Below are 19,384 nucleotides of genomic sequence, written 5' to 3'. Positions count from 1 at the left end.
GCCTGACTTCTGTTCACTCCACGACCTACATGTCTGACCCTGACACTGGGCTCATATTCAACGTATATGTATTACACACATTTTACTAGTGCTTTCAATGCTACTAAAGCACACTTAAACAGACCAGACACTAAAGATCATTGTTTCTAGTGTCACCATTGTCAATGCCATTAACGTTCAACTCATGACAAACACACTTGCATTTCAAATCCACTTTTACTTGCACTTTTAAAAACTAAAACAATCTTCTAGTGAGTATGAGGCACAAAGCTTTATACTGCCAGTCAGACCAGCATGACTGGTTCCTGAAAACATGTGTCACAGTCTATCCAATCAGGCTCAGCCTAGCATGTCTAGCCCTGTCCAATGAGGGACCTGGGGGTAAATTCATCAAGCTGCAGGTTTGAAAAAGTAAAGATGTTGCCTATAGCAACCAATCAGATTCCAGTTATAATTTATTTAGTATATTCTACAAAATGACAGCTAGAATCTGATTGGTTGCTATAGGCAACATCTCCACTTGTCAAACCCGCAGCTTGAAAAATTTACCCCCTGGACACACTCTGTGGCTGCCAGGGGCTGACTGGTAAATTTTATCCAGGGGGGGGGGGGGGGGGGGGGGCGCAAGACTTGGCTCAGGGTCATTTGAAAGGAAAAAATGCAGGTAGCCCAGTGACCCTGCCCAAGGTAGCCCACTATGAGACCAGTCCGCACCCCCCCCCTGCCCCCCAGCCCAGCCAGTCCCTGATGGCTCCACCATGAAAACCTTAAATATTTATCTGCACACTAACATAAATAGTTCACTGTGTATGCCCTTCATCACCTTCCCATACCTTGAATAAGATAACCCCACTTATATAAAATAAAGACACAGAGACTTGAGTAAAGTGGCACTAAAGTAATTTATTATAACCTAATTAACCCGGTGGCGGAGAAAGAGCACTGCAGATCAGCTCCAGCGATACCCAACCAAGCGTGGACATGACAATATAGCCTTAAGTCCACCCACTTCTCTCATAACCCCACTGCTTGGCCGGCCCTAACCTGGCGTCAGAGTAAACTGCACACACCTCACTACTGACTCCCCCTCCCTCACTGAGCCGGGCGTGGCCCCTCCCCACGGAAGGGACAAGAGTTACCGATTGCCTTGTAAGGGGACAGATACCTGCGGCCACTCACGATAGAGAAGTATATATCAGCCGCTGATCGCAGTGCCTTCCTCCCCCACCAACTACCTATAAGCCCTTAAGGACCAAGTTAACGAAACACCATTCCTAAAAATTACACCTAACATGGCGTGGGTGGGCGGGATTTTGCAAGCCGAGTGACTCAGACCAGGAAGTGCTGCATACTATACAAAGCCACAAGACCCTCCCCTCTACATCACTGGTCGGGTCTACATCCCTGTTAACCCCTTCAGGTTAAGTGCAAGCTCGAATGCAACACTGTCACTATTTAATAGCATTCGTCTATAGTGGACTCTCTTGTAATTAATCCCACATGATGATGCTGAATTTAAATCACTTTGTTCATACTTACTATAAGCAGCAGCCAATCTCCTGAAATATCTTCATATTCTTTAAATGTCGTAAGGATTGCTAGAACCAGACATCCCAAAACTATAAGGAACCTACAATACAAGAACATATATGTAGTGAAGGTATATATTAGTCATTTATAGCCTTGTTACATTGTTGCTTTGTATGGTTATCCAACATTCCCAGAGACAGTCCCCAAAAATGTTTCTCTTATTCTTAACAATGTCACTGATTAGTAATATAAACCAACTGCACTATATAAGGCTAGGTACACACTGAAGACTTTTTCGACCAACGTGTTATCTACAATGATTGTACCAACGACTGAAGGTCCGATCGCTCGGGTTGATTCATGAGTACACACTAGACATGTTTTAAACAATTAACAAAAGACGGCCATCCAGCAGAGACTTTTTACAGCCATATTGTCCTGTTAAAAGATGTGGATTTCGTACACACTGAAACAACATTTGTGGTCCCTGTAGCGATATCCCCAAGAAATTTAAATAATGAGCCGAGCATGTTCATTAAGAACCCCCCACAAACACTTAAAAGGAGAAGGAAACACATCTTCATTCATACAGATATATAGAAAACAAAGCTACGTGTTTTTATTGTAGACTGTACTGACAAAGGTGTATAATTAAACAAGAAGACATGCTACACACAGTAGACGGCTACTGTAGCTTTACCGTTAGAAGCACCTAATTAACAATAGAGTGACGGGCGGCACCGCACCACGTGGGTCTGGTACTGGCATCAGAAATTTACATACACACGACCCCAAAGGAGTCGCACCTCGAGGTACTATCGCCAGTTGGTCGTAAATATATACACTTTAGATATTCGTAAGGTGATTGGAATGAGATTATTAAACCGTATGACCAACCAAATGAACCGACAATCTGCACTTTGGGGAGACTTTCGACCATAATGTAATTATACGCACTAAGCCGAGATCCAAACGAACGGTCGTATGTCGGCTGTTTTGCACGATGATGGACAAGAAAACTCCGTTGTGTACCTAGCCTTACTTACTTTGTATATTGAGTTATCAGCAACATCTCTTAATCTCTGCAAGACTCTATCTATTTGCAATAGCTTGGAATGATTGACAGGCTTAAGTGGTCATGATGGAGGCATACAGTCGCTTTGACCATCTAGGGTGCTCTGGTGTGGGGTGTATTGATTAGTCCGGAACAAAATCTGCCTGGAAAATATAGATGTCAGCAACAACGCTAATCATAGTGAGTCCTTTGCTCTGAAAATCTCACATTGCATTCTGATCAGTCAATGATATATTGCAAATCTGGCAGGGGAAAAAAAATGTAAAAGGCTATTACAAGTTATGTCAAGCACCTTTTGTAAATTAAAGATCCGGCTTCCCTTTCTCATCCATAACCATCTGTTCATCAAGGCTAAGATGGGTGAGAGTAGAGTGCATTCTGACTAATAATCGAGTAATTTAAGTCAGGCAGTCACAGTTAATAGCATTATTTCCAATGTTTTAGATATTGGACCAAACACGAAAGGGCAACTTGTAACATTCACAAATGTATATGTAAATGTTTAAGCACCTTGTCAGAATTTGAGATAATTTACATTGTGTTTACTCTTGCTGTATAGTAGATATAGATAACTATTGTACTCTGTTATCAGTCATATCTGAATCAGAGAGGCAGACTACCATGTTCTTTAATAGGCCAATAGATAGGATGGCTTACTTGTGTATACATGTAACCTTAAACATAACCTTTAGAACCATATAGCTTTTAATTATTTCGTGTGGATAAAAGTTTGCACTAAATGTCTCAGTATTTAATATTTTGGACATCATTTAGAGTTCGGTATACATCAATTTTTCTGTACTCCGGACCAAAATGCATCCGTTTCTTGATATATATATTAGACCTTATTTGTCATTTCCATTTGGGATGCCGCAGGAAAAAAAAGATCCTCATTTCAATTTAAAACTATAATCAACAGATGTGATTTGTTACGACTTTCGCATTTATTAACAACGCTGTCAAGACACTATTCTCTCTTGTGTCTATGACACTTCCATACATTATTATATTGTGTATATATAGGGTAATATGCACATTTACTACTAACACTATTGAACTGCATAACTCACCTATAGTTTAGGCGACATGCATCTGATGCAGAAACACTGCAATATCTGGAGATACTTGTGACACAACATACACTTTATTTTCCCTGACCTCTCCTTCTCCTTAATATCCACCTCTCATTCCCGCTTACAAGACTTCTCTTGTGACGCTGACCACCTCTAGAGTTCTGTAACATGCCTTCAAATCTTTGAACGCTCTCTGAAGATCCTTTTGATTAGAGCCTAGCCTGCTCTCAGCTATACTACTCACCCTAATATACCTCAACTGCTGACCCAATCTCCACTCTGAGTCAAGTTCGCTCCTCTTATCTCAGCTCTGTCCTTATCCCACTAGATTGTAAGCTCTCACAAGCAGGGCCCTCTGGAACACTTGGTTTTCATGTTTTGTTTACCTTCATGTACCTGTTTTATGTATTTTCTGTTTCCACCACTATCCAAAGCATTGCTTTGTGAGACTTTTTAAACCAACAACAATATTGATAGCAATAATAAGAGACAGACAATTACTCTGCAAGTTAGCTAATATATACTGTATCATGGACAGAGTGTTTCTCAACACTTCTGAATATCAATCTGAAGGCATTAATAAAAAAGTATAAAAAGAAAAAAAGTATCTAACTTAATGTGCTCAGCCTATAGTCATACAGACCAAATCAGGTTGGAAGAATGCATGCAATAAACCTGGAAAAACACCTGCCTAAGGAAAGTCAATAACCTTTATCTAAGCAGCAGTAGAGGGGATATGTACTGTAATCACTAACCTCAGCAACCAAGTTATTATCGTCCTCACTACATCTCCAGTGAATACACATATACCACCTATAAAGAAACTGACTAACGATAGTTATAGGTTTGTACAAGATCTGAGAGCCAATAATAAGATGATTGTAACATTTTTCCCTTTTGCACCAAACCCTGCCACCATACTCAAATCATATTGCTTGAGAGAAAATACTTTTCAGTTATTGATTTCATACTCTGCATTTTTCCCAATCCACACTGATTCCCAGTATTTGTTTGTTTTCACCAAGAAAGGTAGACAGTAAACATGGACAGGCCTACCACAAGCCCATTAATATTCTCACAGCTGCTCAAGAAGAATCTAGATCAGAGTGTTCTGAAAGAAGACTCATCCTTATCCAATAAATTAACAACATACTGTTAGCATCAGGCACATTAGAACATTGTCAGAAAGATACCATGTAACTATTATTAGAATTAGCAGAAAAAGGATGTAATCGTCTAAAGAAAATATGCAGTTTTGCAAGAAGACTATACAATATTTTGGACACTCAATCACCCAAGGAAAAAGACTCCCCTGCAGCATATTAAGGGTGCTTAAACCCATTTCCAAGAATGATGGATTCCTGTAGAGGTTACTATAGACAACGGATTCCAAACTATTCCCTGCAAACAAAAATACTCCAGAGTATAATTCATAATAACCAACCAGATCCAATGGTCAGAAGTAGCTAAGAACGAATTGAAACAGTTCAAACAAGGTTTAGATGCTGTACCCTGTTATGACATGAAGAAGTTGGACGCACTTCGGATGTGCTTAGGCAGTCACAGAGAAGCAGAAACCCATTAAATATTCTAGTACTAAGCTACACCCTGTTACGGGAGTCTCCCAAGTAGCCTCAGATCAGTCTCAGCAGCAGTTACTTTTTTAGGTAAAACTACCATTATTATTTAAATTATATTTTTGTATGTATGTAATCTAACCTTTGTGTATAAAGACCTATGAAAATCTTGTTGATGTGGTTAGAATGTAACCATTATGAACATTCCGTTCTGCAGCTTCACTTAAGATATATCAAATGAAAACAGACAGAGCTTATATTTTCACAAGGGGAATCCCTCTTATTTTCAATATGAGGGAGTAACCTCTGTAAATTTAAGTCCATAACAGTGTCAGGCAACCTGATAAACTTCAGGGCCCTCTAATCTTCAAAAGGGCCGTACATTAACCTTAATTTCAGTAATAAGTTAAAACAATATATTTAAAATATAGCCTCCAGGTGACCTAGTGATTGGTTTTACTGCCACACAGAACTAGTATCAATGGCTTGATTCTTATTAGGGTGCGATTAGTGTGGAGTTTGTATGTTTTTCCTTGTCCATCTGGTTTTTCAAGTCCAAAGTCATTTTCATCATCGTCCGCAGCTATATAGCGCCACTAACTCCGCAACGATGTACAGAGAACTCACTCACATCACTCCCTGCTCAATTGGAGCTTACAGTCTAAATTCCCTAACATATACACACACACACAGACCAAGAGAGACCAAGGTCAATTTAATAGCAGCTGATTAACCTATCAGTATGTTTTTGGAGTGTGTGACGAAACCGGACCGCTCGGAGGATACCCACGCAATTTTGGTAGGTTGTCTTCTGGGCCTGGCCCTGGTGTTTGTGTACCTGTAGTAGTGAAATGCATGTATGTTAGTGTTACATAAATAAAGGATAATGACAATAACATGAGGGAACAGAGGAATAGATACAGAGGCTGGGTGGCAAGTTCTAGCCTGAGGGGCGAGACTCAGCAGCCTATTAGGAACATTTTGAAGGAAAAGAAATGCCGATAGCCTAGTGACCCAGCCCAAGGTAGTCCACTATGAGACCGGCCAGGGGGGCAGAAGCCCCCTGTGCCGTCCCATAGTGGGCCCCCACAGCGCCCACCAGCCCCTAAATAGACTCTCATACTCACAACCTGATCAACCGCCGATGTGAAGGTGATGTGATGGGGATATAAATTAGTGATAAATTGAGGACTATGAAGACTGGACTATAAGATCTTGTGATACGGACTTCAAATACTGGATGGATGTTGGATTTGGCGTGTTTAGAGGATTGCACTCAGCACTTTGAAGTCAGTGTAGTTCTCATATTAATCAATAGATCACTATTTTGAAGATCTCACAGTGAAAGCTGCAAATCTTGTAGAGTAACAATCTTCCTTTGCAGCGGTTACACATCAATCGCGCTGTTAGCAAGACCCTTTATTGCTGGACCACTTATACAAACAGCTCCCTATATCTGTACAGGAAAACCTAGCACATAAACCATAGTCCTGTCACAAGAAACTGCAACAGCGATCTTTATATTTTTTGACTTCAGTTCCATTTTTTAGCTACATAATTTAAATTTATTTCAACCCCCATCCAGTTCCTGTTCCCGAATTCACCAGCATTCTCCTCGTCAGTGAATCAGCTCCTCATATTACAGTGCATCACTTTATAGTCTTTGGGGGTTCCTGACAACGTTTGTTCGCTATTCCTCCAATTACTAGCAGTGCACAGAAGGTGGAAACAATCCCTTAACTATTATTCATCTTCTAGTGCTCACTGGGGAATAGGAAATAACAGGGTCTATTTATCAATGAACTGCTAAATTGATGATTTTCTATCGCCTATTGCAGAAAAGCATCATCTGCAGAATTAATGATGCTCGGCAACACGACGACACTGGCCTCCAGACCAGTGCAGGGTCCTTCTGTGTACGCATGAGCCAGCAAACCGGTTTGGACATGCGCTTGACCACGACTAGGGCTTCCAGTTCCAGATTCCTTTTAAAAAAAACAAAAAACAACAATTTCAAAATAGAAGAAAAAAATGCTTTATTTAACTTATAAAGCATTTATTCTTCTGCAACGGTGCTGCTTTCTAGAGATGATGGTAGCTCTTGGAGGACAGCACGGTGGCTCAGTTGTTAGCACTTCTGCCTTACAGCACTGGGCTCATGAGTTCAATTCCCGACCATCACCCTATCTGTGTGGAGTTTGTATGTTCTCCCCGTGTTTGCGTGGGTTTCCTCCGGGTGCTCAGGTTTCCTCCCACACTCCAAAAACATACTGGTAGGTTAATTGGCTGCTAACAAAAATTGACCCTAGTCTGTGTGTGTCTGTGGTTGTGTGTTAGGGAATTTAGACTGTAAGCCCCAATGTAGCAGGGACTGATATAAGAGAGTTCTCTGTACAGCGCTGCGGAATTAGTGGCGCTATATAAATAAATGATGAGGATGACAGTGGTGGTACAGTGGAAACTTAGTCGGACAAACCCAGCAATAGCGAGCATCAACCACAGTCGGCGAAAGCCATCATCCAGAGCGAGGGCTATCATAAATAGGTAGGGTCCTCTAAATTTGGGGGGGGAAAAAAATCCTGTTTTCATCTTATTTAAGGCTTTTTTCCTATTTTATAAATAGACTTGTAAATGTTTCCAACACAATGAGTTTTGTAAAAATGTGAAAGCAATTCCTTTGAGCAATATGATGCCACAAATTAATTAAACCTGTATTATTAATCATTTAAAGCTAGGTAACCTGTGTCTCTTCGCTGCAGTGGAACTACTAGTCCCAGCATAACTTGACAGCCTCTGGCAGTAAATCAGAGATGGGCGATCTGTGGGTTTTCAGATGTGGTGGAACTACAAGCTCCAGCATTCCTTGGCAGCGTTATGTGTATTGTCTCCTATCTTCAGCCACAATATTGACAACACTTTTTTCACAATCCCTCTTTTACTCCCAGAAACATAATGGCAAAGAAATGCCTAGAATCCTACAGCCTCTAATCTGCTCGACGGCTCTTTCTCCTGCTAATTAACCTACACTGCAAGAAATAGATTTACCTTCCCTAGTCACTACAACAGAGCTTGGTTGGTAGCCGTAATTAGTTAGTTTTCTTATTTATTGAAACAATATTAAATCTCTCTGCAAAACAGTTACCATTCAGAGCTGCAGAGAAACGGATACATTTTAATGGTTTAATCCTTAAACCATCTGAAAACTATGGGGGTGTTTTACAGTTGGACATAAAAAGATATTATTTACCTACGATTAAATACCTGCACACCTACATTTCTTTATCTTTATTTTGTGCTACACGGATCTCAAGATAAATGTAACGCAGTAGACTAAGGAGCTTATTTATGAAGCCCTAAACTATGCGGAAACTGCTTTTTATTAGAGATGCTCAGGCTCGGTTCCTGGAGAACCAAACACACCAGAACTTAGGGGATCCAAGTACCGAGCTGAGCCGGCTCGGTACTGTCGCGCACCCTCGAAATAGAAAACGAGGCAAAACGTCATTGTTACGTCGTCGGATCTCGCGATTTTTTAATTCCTTTTTAAGATCCAATATAACTGTGGGTGGGAGGGAGGGCACTGCTGTGTGCCAATGTGTCCTAGATGTGGTGGGAACTGCCGTGTGTTTGTGTCATTGCTCTGCCGCTTACCATCCAGCCAGGTCACTGCAGTATTTGTCCCAAAGTGTATGAAAATAATATTGTGACCTGTGAGGTGGTCTAAATTGACTGCAAATGACTTGCAATTAGTGTTATTGAGGTTAATAATAATGTAGGAACAAAAAAAAGAGCAAAAATATGTGATTTTAGCATATTTTAAGATTTTTCCTAAAAAATTGAAAACCAAAAACACACGAGGGCGGTTTTGACAAAACCAAAACACGAAGCTAATCCAGATCCAAAACCAGTTCACGGGGGTCAGTGAGCATCTCTACTTTTTATGCATGGTTTAGGCCTTTTTTTAAGAAAAATGTTCATTTAAGAACAGCTTAGCACAGGAGATATCCATGCATTAGGATGTTGTAGTCAGTGTGTGTATATATATATATATATATATATATATATATATATATATATATATATATACATATATACATATATACACACACATATATCTAGTATATAAATGCTTAGTGGCGTCTGATGTGTGTGTGTGTGGAAAAAAAAAACCAAGTTGCAGCGCCACCTGCTGGGCAGAGTTATACACTGACCTACTAAATTCTTAGTGTGTGTGGGAAAAAAAATTCAAAAAGGGCTGAAATTTGGTAGGGCTCAAACTCATTTTCGTGAGGTAATTTTACCTCATGAACACACGTGTAGAGGCGTGCGTTAGTGTGTGTGTGTGTGTGTGTGTGTGTGTGTGTGTGGAAAAAACTATTTTCTCAGAAAGGGCTCATCCAATTAACCTGAAATTTGGTATACTGACATTATTTGACAAAAAAATTAGAATAGTCAAGTCAGTTAACTTCATTATCCCCCCTTCCCCCCGTGGGAGGGTTAGTAAAGGCTAAATTTACGAGTTGAGGGGTCAAACTCATTTTCGTGAGGTAATTTTGCATCGGGAACTAGCGCTCTTCCCCTGAGGAGGCCTGGGCTAGGTCCAAATGCATGACAAGAACCTTTTTAAGACCTTAAGTAGCTTGATTTGACTAGAATGCATGAGTATCATGCACGGGTTAACTTATATATATATATATATATGCCTAGTGGCGTGTGTGGAAAAAAAAAACCCAAGCTGCAGCACCACCTGCTGGGCAGAGTTATACACTGACCTATATATTTCTTGACGGAGAAGTGACAGTTGGGAGTGGTTGGTGGTTGCCGGGGGTGACAGTGGGGAGTTTTTAACACCTTAAGTAGCTTGATGAAGGATGTGGCGATGAAGATGAAGGATGAGGTGATGGAGAAAAATGATGAGGTGGTGACATGTGAACAAAACCACGTTAAAAAAGGGCGCTTGCGCGGGGAGTAACGCTCTTCCCCTGAGGAGGCCTGGGCTAGGCCCAAATGCATGACAAGAACCTTTTTAAGACCTTAAGTAGCTTGATTTGACTAGAATGCATGAGTATCATGCATGGGTTAACACATATATATATATATATATGTTTTTTTCAACTTTGGGTGGTACATGGGGGCTCTTACAAAATTTCAACATGGGACCCACCAATGTCTAGTTATACCTCTGCAAACCATAAAATACAAGGTTGTAAACAGGCGGAACGAATTTACCTATTAGAAATGCTGCAGGTCAGCACTGTTATAAAAGAGGAATTGTCATCCCCCCAAACTTTAATTCAGATGTCCATACATAATTGCGCAAGTTAAAAGAAGCATTTGTCATGATTAAGATGAAGGAGTTACAGCTGGGGACCAGCGATATCCGGTACAAAGAAAGTTTTCGGTTATTTAGTGTTGCTGTCACATCTGAATACTCTTAAAACTTATCAGTGCTACACAGGACGCTCTCACAGACAATTACACTGACAATACAAACACTTCGCCTCGCAGACTGTGTTGTCATAACAACAGCGCATACAGATTTCAGAAATAAAAATAACGTATTGGGAAACTGAAGTTGTTTACCCTTCTGTCAATCCTCTTATGCTATGTGAGTTTAATTAGTTTTATTAAAACTGTTTCATGCCAATAAATGTCCTGATATAAGATAATAGCTGGGCTAAAAAGTATCTAAATAATGTACACTAGAGAAACACAGCGGTAACCGCCTTAAATTAAACTGAAATATAATGAGTAAATTACTTTATTAACAGAATTCAATAACTTTTTTATACACTACATTAGTAGAGTATAATGCATAAATAACTATATTATCTATCGCTATATTAAAGGAACTAAAGAATTTCTTTATACACTACATTATAATATCTTGCATCAAGTTCTTCAATCCAAGTTACATTGCTGGGCATGGTTCCTTCGTTATGTGCGGATATATGTTGCTGAAAAATAACTGTTACAGGTTCCAGACCACCCAGCAGGTCACATGTATCAGGTCAGCCAGCAGGGCTGCAAATAACTGTCACCGGTTCCAGACCACCCAGCAGGTAACATGATCCAGGTTACCCAGCAGGTGCACAGGGAGAGTTAACTAATTGTCACAGTTGCCAGAGCAACCAGCAGGTGTACTGCCAACTGTCACATTTTCCAGAGGACAATGGTCATGCACAGTTGTAAATGGTGGGAGCAGACGTTTTGCAAAATAACAAAAACAATGCAACAGATTACAATGCTAATATTGTCTTCATATGGCAGAGGTTTACCTAGGGGGTTAAACACACTGACTGAGGCAAGAAGCGCTCTGAAAACGACAATGCAACACAACCAAATGCAATTAAAAAGGTTTGAGGGTATGCGGACATTGAATTTAATTTCCAGACGCAGTGCGATGCTGTACTAGCATTAAAAATGCTAGTAAAAATATGTAATTTAAAGCCCGAGTGTATAAAGACTTCGCTCTACCTAGAAGTTGATACATGTATATGTTGTTTTTCAATTATAAGACATCAGACAAAATAATATATTTGCAAATCATCTTATTATCAATTGAGATTGATTGAGTTAAAAACTGAGGGGATCTAACCTACAGCTACAATGGGCGTAATTTAGGGGGGAATTCGATTGGCCACGATGTTCTGAATTTCTTTACGGTAAATTTATCATTTCATTTTTGCTCGCACCTCTATGGGGCGCAAGCAAAAATGAGGGATATTTCTGTGAAAAAAAATCTACGTGAGGTGTCTGGTGGCCGTTCCGGAGGCTCCTCGCACAGGTAATTTTAGAATTGAATCTCCCCCTTAGAGGTAGGAGGAAATCTAAAAAGGAGCAAATTTGCACCCTTATAAAACCTTGTTGTAGGAGGCAATTTTAAAAGGTGTGGACAAATTTAAAGTTGCAGGAGGCGTTTCTCAGCTCAACTCTAAATTGCAAATCTGTCCAGTATATGTGTGCTAAATGCAGCCACTATTTTCTCTACATGCAGAGAAAATGTATTTGCACCCCTTACATTGCAATATGATTTATCCAGGAGCAAATTTGCTCGTTTTATTTGTTCCTTTGTTCCTAACTCTAAATGCAGCCCAAGACATACAACTTAAAAAGCTCTTGAAAAAACTCTTCGTGCCAAATTCCATGTTTGATCTATATATTGAAATTGAAGGACAGTAGAGTCATCCCCATCTTGACATTCCTACATTCTAGGCAAACTCCCCAATGTAAGCACACTTTTGTCTAGTAAACAGCTATTAGACATTGGGATGGTATCTTGAGCAATGTTGCACATCAGTACTGGTATAAAAGGGGAATTGTCACCCCGAATTCCAATTCAGACTTCCATAATTACACAAGTTAAAAGAAACATTTGACATGATTAAGATTAAGGAGTTACAGCTAGCTAGTTTCCGGTTATTTAGTGTTGCTGTCACATTTGAATACTCTTGAAACTTATCAGTGCTGCACAGGACGCTCTCACAGACAATTACACTGACAATACGAACACTCCGCTCGCAGAGCGTGTTGTCATAACAACAGCACATACACTTTCAGATATAAAATACTTATTGGGAGGCTGAAATGTTTTACGCTCCTGTCGAACCCTTTTTTGCAATGCGAGTTTAATAAAACAGTTGCTTACAAAAATAAATGCCATGGTACATGATAATAACGGAGTTGGAATCTGGCAAAATAATACATATGTACCTAATATTTTCTGCGTTTTACAGTGTTTTACCTACGGCTCCAACACATTGTATTTCCCTGGACTGTCTGTATCACGCTACCACTAGTTCATCATCATGATCTTTATCATTATTTATAAGGCATCACTGATTCCATAGGACAATCAGCATACAGATACATGAATGCAATGTAACAAATACACGAATACACAAGTATAACAAAAGGCTTAACGGCTGATATCCTGACTTCCCTTACCCTCTTAAGCTGGGTACACACTACAGGGTTTTTGTCCAATAAATCGACTCAACCAGCCGACATACGACCGCTCGTTCGAAAGTCGGGTCAGTGTGTGTGGTGACACGATGGTCAAAAGTCTGCCCAAATGGACGATTTTCGACTCACTTGGTTGGTCGTATCGTTCAATATTTTCGCTCCAATCTCGTTTCCGTTGTGTAGTGTGTATAAACTTCCGACCGATCCACGACAAATGATGCTTCAGTATGTACGAAATTAAAATTATTGCTCACAACAACATGGCTGTAAAAAGTCGCTAACGGGACGGCCACTCTTCCCTTTATCGTCTAAAACAAGGCTAGTGTGTATGCAGTCCATGGACCGAGCGATCGGACCATCGATCGGATGTAAAATCGATCGTCATAAAAAGTCGTGGAAAATTCTGTAGTGTGTACCCAGCTTAACTCTTATTTAACTATTTCCTTAAATAATTGACACCAAACCTGAATGTGGCAAAATTAAAATAGTTTATTTAAATACGGTAGTGGAGAAATAGAGCAGTCAGTACGAAGTCCGCCAGGCAGAACCAGAATGTCCCAGCATTAACCAGCATTAACCATGGGACCTCGTCCTGGTCTTTACAGAACCCGCCAATCCTCCAGGCTAAACGGAACGCAACCACAGGGCATTCCGTTTAGCCCAGAGGGGTGGTACCTGTACCGGGCCTGTAGCCGATACACTAGAAGAAAGGTGGATTCAGCGCGCCCACAACCACTGGCCGTCGAGTGGATCTCAAACTTTTTTAGTTTGAGGCACCCTTAGGGTCTCCATAATTTTTTCAAGGCACCCCTAAGCCAAAATAATTACCAAGTAGTCCCCCGCCTTGCTTAAAACTGGCCCTGGCCGAGGCACCCCTGTGATATCGCTGAGCCACCCCAGGGAGCCTAGGCGCACACTTTGGGAACCACTGGTCTAGTGGGTTAAGTAAATCCCATTGCCCCAAACTCCAGGTGGCCGGATCGCTGTCAGCTAACTGCGGCCGTTAGTCCCTGTACCCACAGGCCGTAGCAGCCACTTTCCACCAGATTTACCAACAACGATCCAAGCTATTTCAGTGAGATTATTATAGGCCATCAAAGTCGATTTGGGGCCCCACACACGGCAATATTTGGCTAATTGTCCAATATCACTGCTGTTATCGCAGGGTGCGCAATCTTTCCAACAATGAAAGTATCAGCAATGCCGCGCTTTCAGTGGGCAGAGGCTTAATGACAATTTGTGTCATCATAGCCCCACCTTCGCCCAATTTAATAGTAATGTGGGTGAGGTCCGGGAGGGAGGCCTGCAGTTACAGGAGTCCAGGAGACTGCCCGAAATCGGAGTCTCCAAGACTTTCTGGGAGAATAGGCAAATATGAGTGTGTGTGTGGCCAACATTTATATGTCTGTGTCATTTCTGTAGATCTTCATTAAGTTCAACGTCCCAATGGCCTCTGAATGGATTTGTCTAGTTCCTACAACATACTCATAACCACGTTGTGTATTATTGCGAGTTTAGGTACTTTGTGATGTTTTTGGGTTTGTTCAGGAATTTGAAGGATGTGCCTGCAGAAGAGCGTATATCTGTCTATGCATTCTACTGGAACACAAGCATATGTACAAATCTGTTCTACCAGTTCCCCATCTGAAGTTACGCACCGTTGTTAAATTTGCAAATGCTCAAATTGTTTAACCAGTTGAATTCAAAGACATTGAAAGAACTATAAAATGTTGCCTCTTCGAGTGTAAATAGCTACATTTTATAGTACTGTTAACATATTTATTTAAAACAGAAAATCTCACTGTGTTCAGTTTTGAAATTGGGAGTTCAGTTCATAGAAAACCATTAAAAATGTATACAACTTAACCACTGAAGGTCGAGGAAGCTAAAACGCGGTAGAACTGACCCAAAATTGATGAGAACTGTTTGCTTAGCTCATATTTTGCTCAACAATTCAAGAATTTTTAATACATTTTTTGAATTTTAGAGCCAACGCGAGTAACCACTTTGAAACACGGTGGCTAGGTGGTTAGCACTTCTGCCTTACAGCACCGGGGTCATGAGTTCAATTCTCCACCATTGCCTTATCTGTGAGGAGTTTGTATGTTCTCCCCGTGTTTGTGTGGGTTTCCTCCGGGTGCTCCGGTTTCCTCCCACACTCCAAAAAAAACATACTGGTAGGTTAATTGACTGCTAACAAATTGACCCTAGTCTGTGTGTGTGTGTGTGTGTGTTAGGGAATTTAGACTGTAAGCCCCAATGGGGCAGGGACTGATGTGAGTGAGTTCTTTGTACAGCGCTGCGGAATTAGTGGCACTATATAAATAAATGGTAATAATAACAATAATAATAATAATAATAACTAATGTGTTTATTATTAATTATTATTATTATTATTATTATTATTATTATTATTATTATTAAGCACACATTGTCAATATTAATCCTTCACAGAATTCAAGGACACCACAAAGGGTATAGTTTCATAGGCAAACTGAAGGGAAGGGGGGGTTCTCAATGCATGGAAACCCCCCTCCAAGCATGGGGCACTGTATAATTGAGGTGGCTGGACCCTGCCCCAGCTTCACACGGCTCTGCTTGAAAAGGGAGAGCTGTGTGCACCTAACAGTAGTGCACGCAGCATTGCCCATGTATATGATGGGGATAGGAAGAGTTGGAGAGCAGCCAAGCACTGTCTAATATTATAGCCACGCCCCCATGCATGCTGGTCACGCCCTTTGGCGGTGTGGTGTGGAAACCCCCCTCTACAAATCCTGTGTTTGCCCCTGAGTTTTTCCATCACCCCGTCCACCTATGGGCCGATATTGTCATGGAACATGAACGACTGGATCACTTTCGATCAATAGATGACACCACACACGAGCCGAGAGTAACCATCAACCATCTCTCTCGGCATGTTTAAAAAGCCACCCAATCAATTTTTAATTGTATAATTCTTGGGCAATGCCTTTGTTTCTGCTGGTATCACCGGTAACATTGCAGTGTCTGTCGCAAGACTGTGCGTGTGTTGATAAATGGACGGATAGAGAGATAGGACTGCTGAAGGAATACAGAAAGGAGAAGGCAATCCCTAACCTATTAACTTTACGACAAGGGTTCCTCTATAGAAGCTGTTACATTTCTTGTTTTGTTGCAGTAAAAAAAAAGGAAACACCTATAAAATAAAGCAGGATAGAGATCTATCTCTATAACGTAACATCATGGCAGCAAGAAAACACATTGCACGGAGGTGAAAATGATGCAGATGTAATGTTCTCTCAGTAATTTCTGTAACACATCACTCATAGCTATCCATGTGGCCAGCCATGAAATATGCAGCACGGAGATATATAGATTTCTTGTGTACTTTTGTGACCTAAAACTGTTTTAGATGCTGCTGAATGATATAAAGCATGCCCCAATTATTTGGAGAAAAATGACGGGCATATTCCGTAGCTCTTTACAATTGGGAACAAGCACAGAAATAAAAACAAGACTGTCAAAGTGGCAGAAGCTCCAAATCTGTTGATAACGGAAGCATTTAACAAAGACCCCCCCCCCCCTGCCAGTGAAGACCATCACCGGTAAGACTATTTAACAAAGTGCGAGTACAATGCCAAGAACCGTCCTTGCGATCTCATGACGGCGATAGTCGGAGTTTAGTCAAATAAAGCAATTTTTTTCCCTTTCAATTTTTAAAGTTATTTTTTTCTATTTGTTTTTCTATTTTCATATTTTTTAGCACTGAACAAATATACAGTGAGATTCCTCATATGCTGAATGGTAAATGCAATGCTCAGTATGTATACTTAATGCTCTAGGCTTTAGAAGTTGTTCACTACAGATTAGTAATTAAAATGCAAAAGTACACTATTATCATCATCACCATTCATTTATAAATATCGCAACTAATTCCGCAGCGCTGTACAGAAAACTCACTCATCAGTCCCTGCCCCATTGGGACTTAGTCTAATTCCCTAACACACACACAAACACAGACAGACTAGGGTCAATTTGTTAGCAGCCAATAAACCTACCAGTATGTTTTTGGAGTGTGGGATGAAACCGTAGCACCCGGAGGAAACCCACGATAACACGTGGAGAACATACAAACTCCTCACAGATAAGGCCATGGTCGGGAATGGAACTCATGACCCCAGTGCTGTAAGGCAGAAGTGCTAACCACTACAATGGGGATTATAGTGCTTCTATGTCACCGGCAAATATTATTGCCTATTAATTCATAGAAATTTACAAAGAAATGAACACAACAGTCTGTGTCATGGGATAACATGTATAGAATACATGGAGTACAGTATTCTATATGTATGTTTTTCCATCATCACCAAATACATTCCGCAAAGTATCTGTGTTCTGTGAGTGCTGAGTGACTTCTACATAACCTCCAGGGACCTCGCAGGGTCACACTGTCCTTTCTACTAAAAGTTGTCTTGAAAGTTCCCTTATATATGTTATATTTAGATGTGAATAGTGGTCTTGTTCTACATATGCAATTCTCTGCTATAGTAACTGCTGTATTTATACGATATGAGTGCAGGCAAAAATAGAACGTGTTTGATGACCGTGTGTCAGGTTGTATGACTATTATATAAGATAACACATTACTCAGCTTAATGTATATAGCCATATAATCAAAAACCGCAGTGTGGCTGAGGAGTCATACATCTATAGCAGTGGTCAGGGAACAGGGGTAAATTACGCCAAATGGGGTAAAAATGAAATTCCTGGGGGTAATGCTGCCGATTCACATACTGTCAGTTGGATTGTAGACCCCTTTAAATGTGAAATTGCTGTTGTACCACAAGAGCCTCAAGGATTGGCAGAGGCACTTCTTGAGCTTCGATGCAATAATGAAGCACGTGTTGCATTTGAAAACAAAGCAGGTCTGTGATATTTTTGGATGTCAACAGCTGCAAAGGCATCAAAATTGCACATGAGGAGGCAGTCAAAAAGTCGCTGCCTTTGGCATCAACTTACCTTTGCGAACAAGGATTTTCCACTCTAACGAACATAAAGACAAAGCAGAGAAATTGATTGGACGCTGAAGACTATATCCAAATTGCTCTGGCATCAAAATGCCCCAATATTGATGCTCTCGTATCAAAAATGAAACAACATCATTTCTCCAAAACCTGAAGTTTTGAAGTTGAAGCTTTCAAAGAAATTTTGAATATATTTGATAAAATTTTGAATTCCAATAATAATATAGGATTTCCTTCCTTTCAAATCAAGGGGGTAACATTTGCGTATCTAAATATATTTTGGGGTAAAAGGTAAAAAAGTTCCCTGATTCCTGATCTAGTGGATACACAATATCACATAATTAATACACATAAAAATGTGAAATAAAGGACACAGGGTAGTCAAACCAAGGTCCTCCTGTACCATCTCTTAGGGTTCTTGATCTTCTCCTTAAGCAACTGCTTTTCCCTTGGTCGCATGTACTAAGATGTCCCCAGGTCTTATTCACAAAGCCCAATTTCTTTCCTTTGGGGCCATGTAGATCATATTATGAGAACCAGGAATAAAGCAGGTGTATAGATCACATTCTGATCTCAAGACAAGCCAAAGTCAGAAGTAGAGTAGACAACGTGTTACCAAATGACAAGATGAAAAGCAGAGGTGAAGCCACACGCATGGCTCAGTGGTGTCAGAGCTGGCAGAGACAGTAACAAAACCATGGTAAATACAGAAAAATCACGACCAGGAAGCCACAAGCTGGACCAATTTATGGACAGTGAAGTATTGCTGGTTTGGTTCGAGAGTCACACCAGAAACAAGAAGGAAAAGATATTTGCATGCTCATTACATGGAGCATTACAGAAATGATATACATATTAACAAACAAGCTGGTGGCCAATGGTTATAGTTTGTGTGGTCAAACAATGTGACTACAATTAACCATACTTGCCGACTGAGTTTTTCTCCTCTGTGAGGGGTGTGTGGTTGGAGGGCAGGAGGGGGCGGGTTGCAGCAAATCAGTCATTTTGGCACTGTCCCGCGACGAAAGCAACATTTTGTTGTGGGGTGGTGGGGCCAAAATGTTTCAATCCACCACAAATAGCGTCATTGAGGCTCATATCCTGCCCACTTCACAAGGATGCAGGAGAATTGCCTGCTCTCCCGGGAGTCCGGGGGACCTA

The 19,384-nt window shown here is 40.6% G+C and overlaps 1 protein-coding gene across 1 annotated transcript in view; it reads right to left on the bottom strand.

Annotated features, from left to right (window-relative positions):
• The window catches only part of KCNQ3 (potassium voltage-gated channel subfamily Q member 3), a 150,028-nt gene that overhangs the window by 63,801 nt on the left and 66,843 nt on the right, over positions 1–19,384 (bottom strand). Inside the window, exon 2 of the mRNA XM_075211700.1 lies at positions 1,540–1,630. Within this exon, the coding sequence (XP_075067801.1) occupies positions 1,540–1,630 (91 nt within the window). The remainder of the gene's footprint in view (positions 1–1,539; positions 1,631–19,384) is intronic.

This window comes from Mixophyes fleayi, chromosome 5 (genome assembly GCF_038048845.1).
Source record: "Mixophyes fleayi isolate aMixFle1 chromosome 5, aMixFle1.hap1, whole genome shotgun sequence".
NCBI lineage: Eukaryota > Metazoa > Chordata > Amphibia > Anura > Limnodynastidae > Mixophyes > Mixophyes fleayi.
The sequence above is the reverse complement of the archived record's forward strand: the minus strand, read 5'-3'. Positions and strand labels throughout refer to the sequence as shown.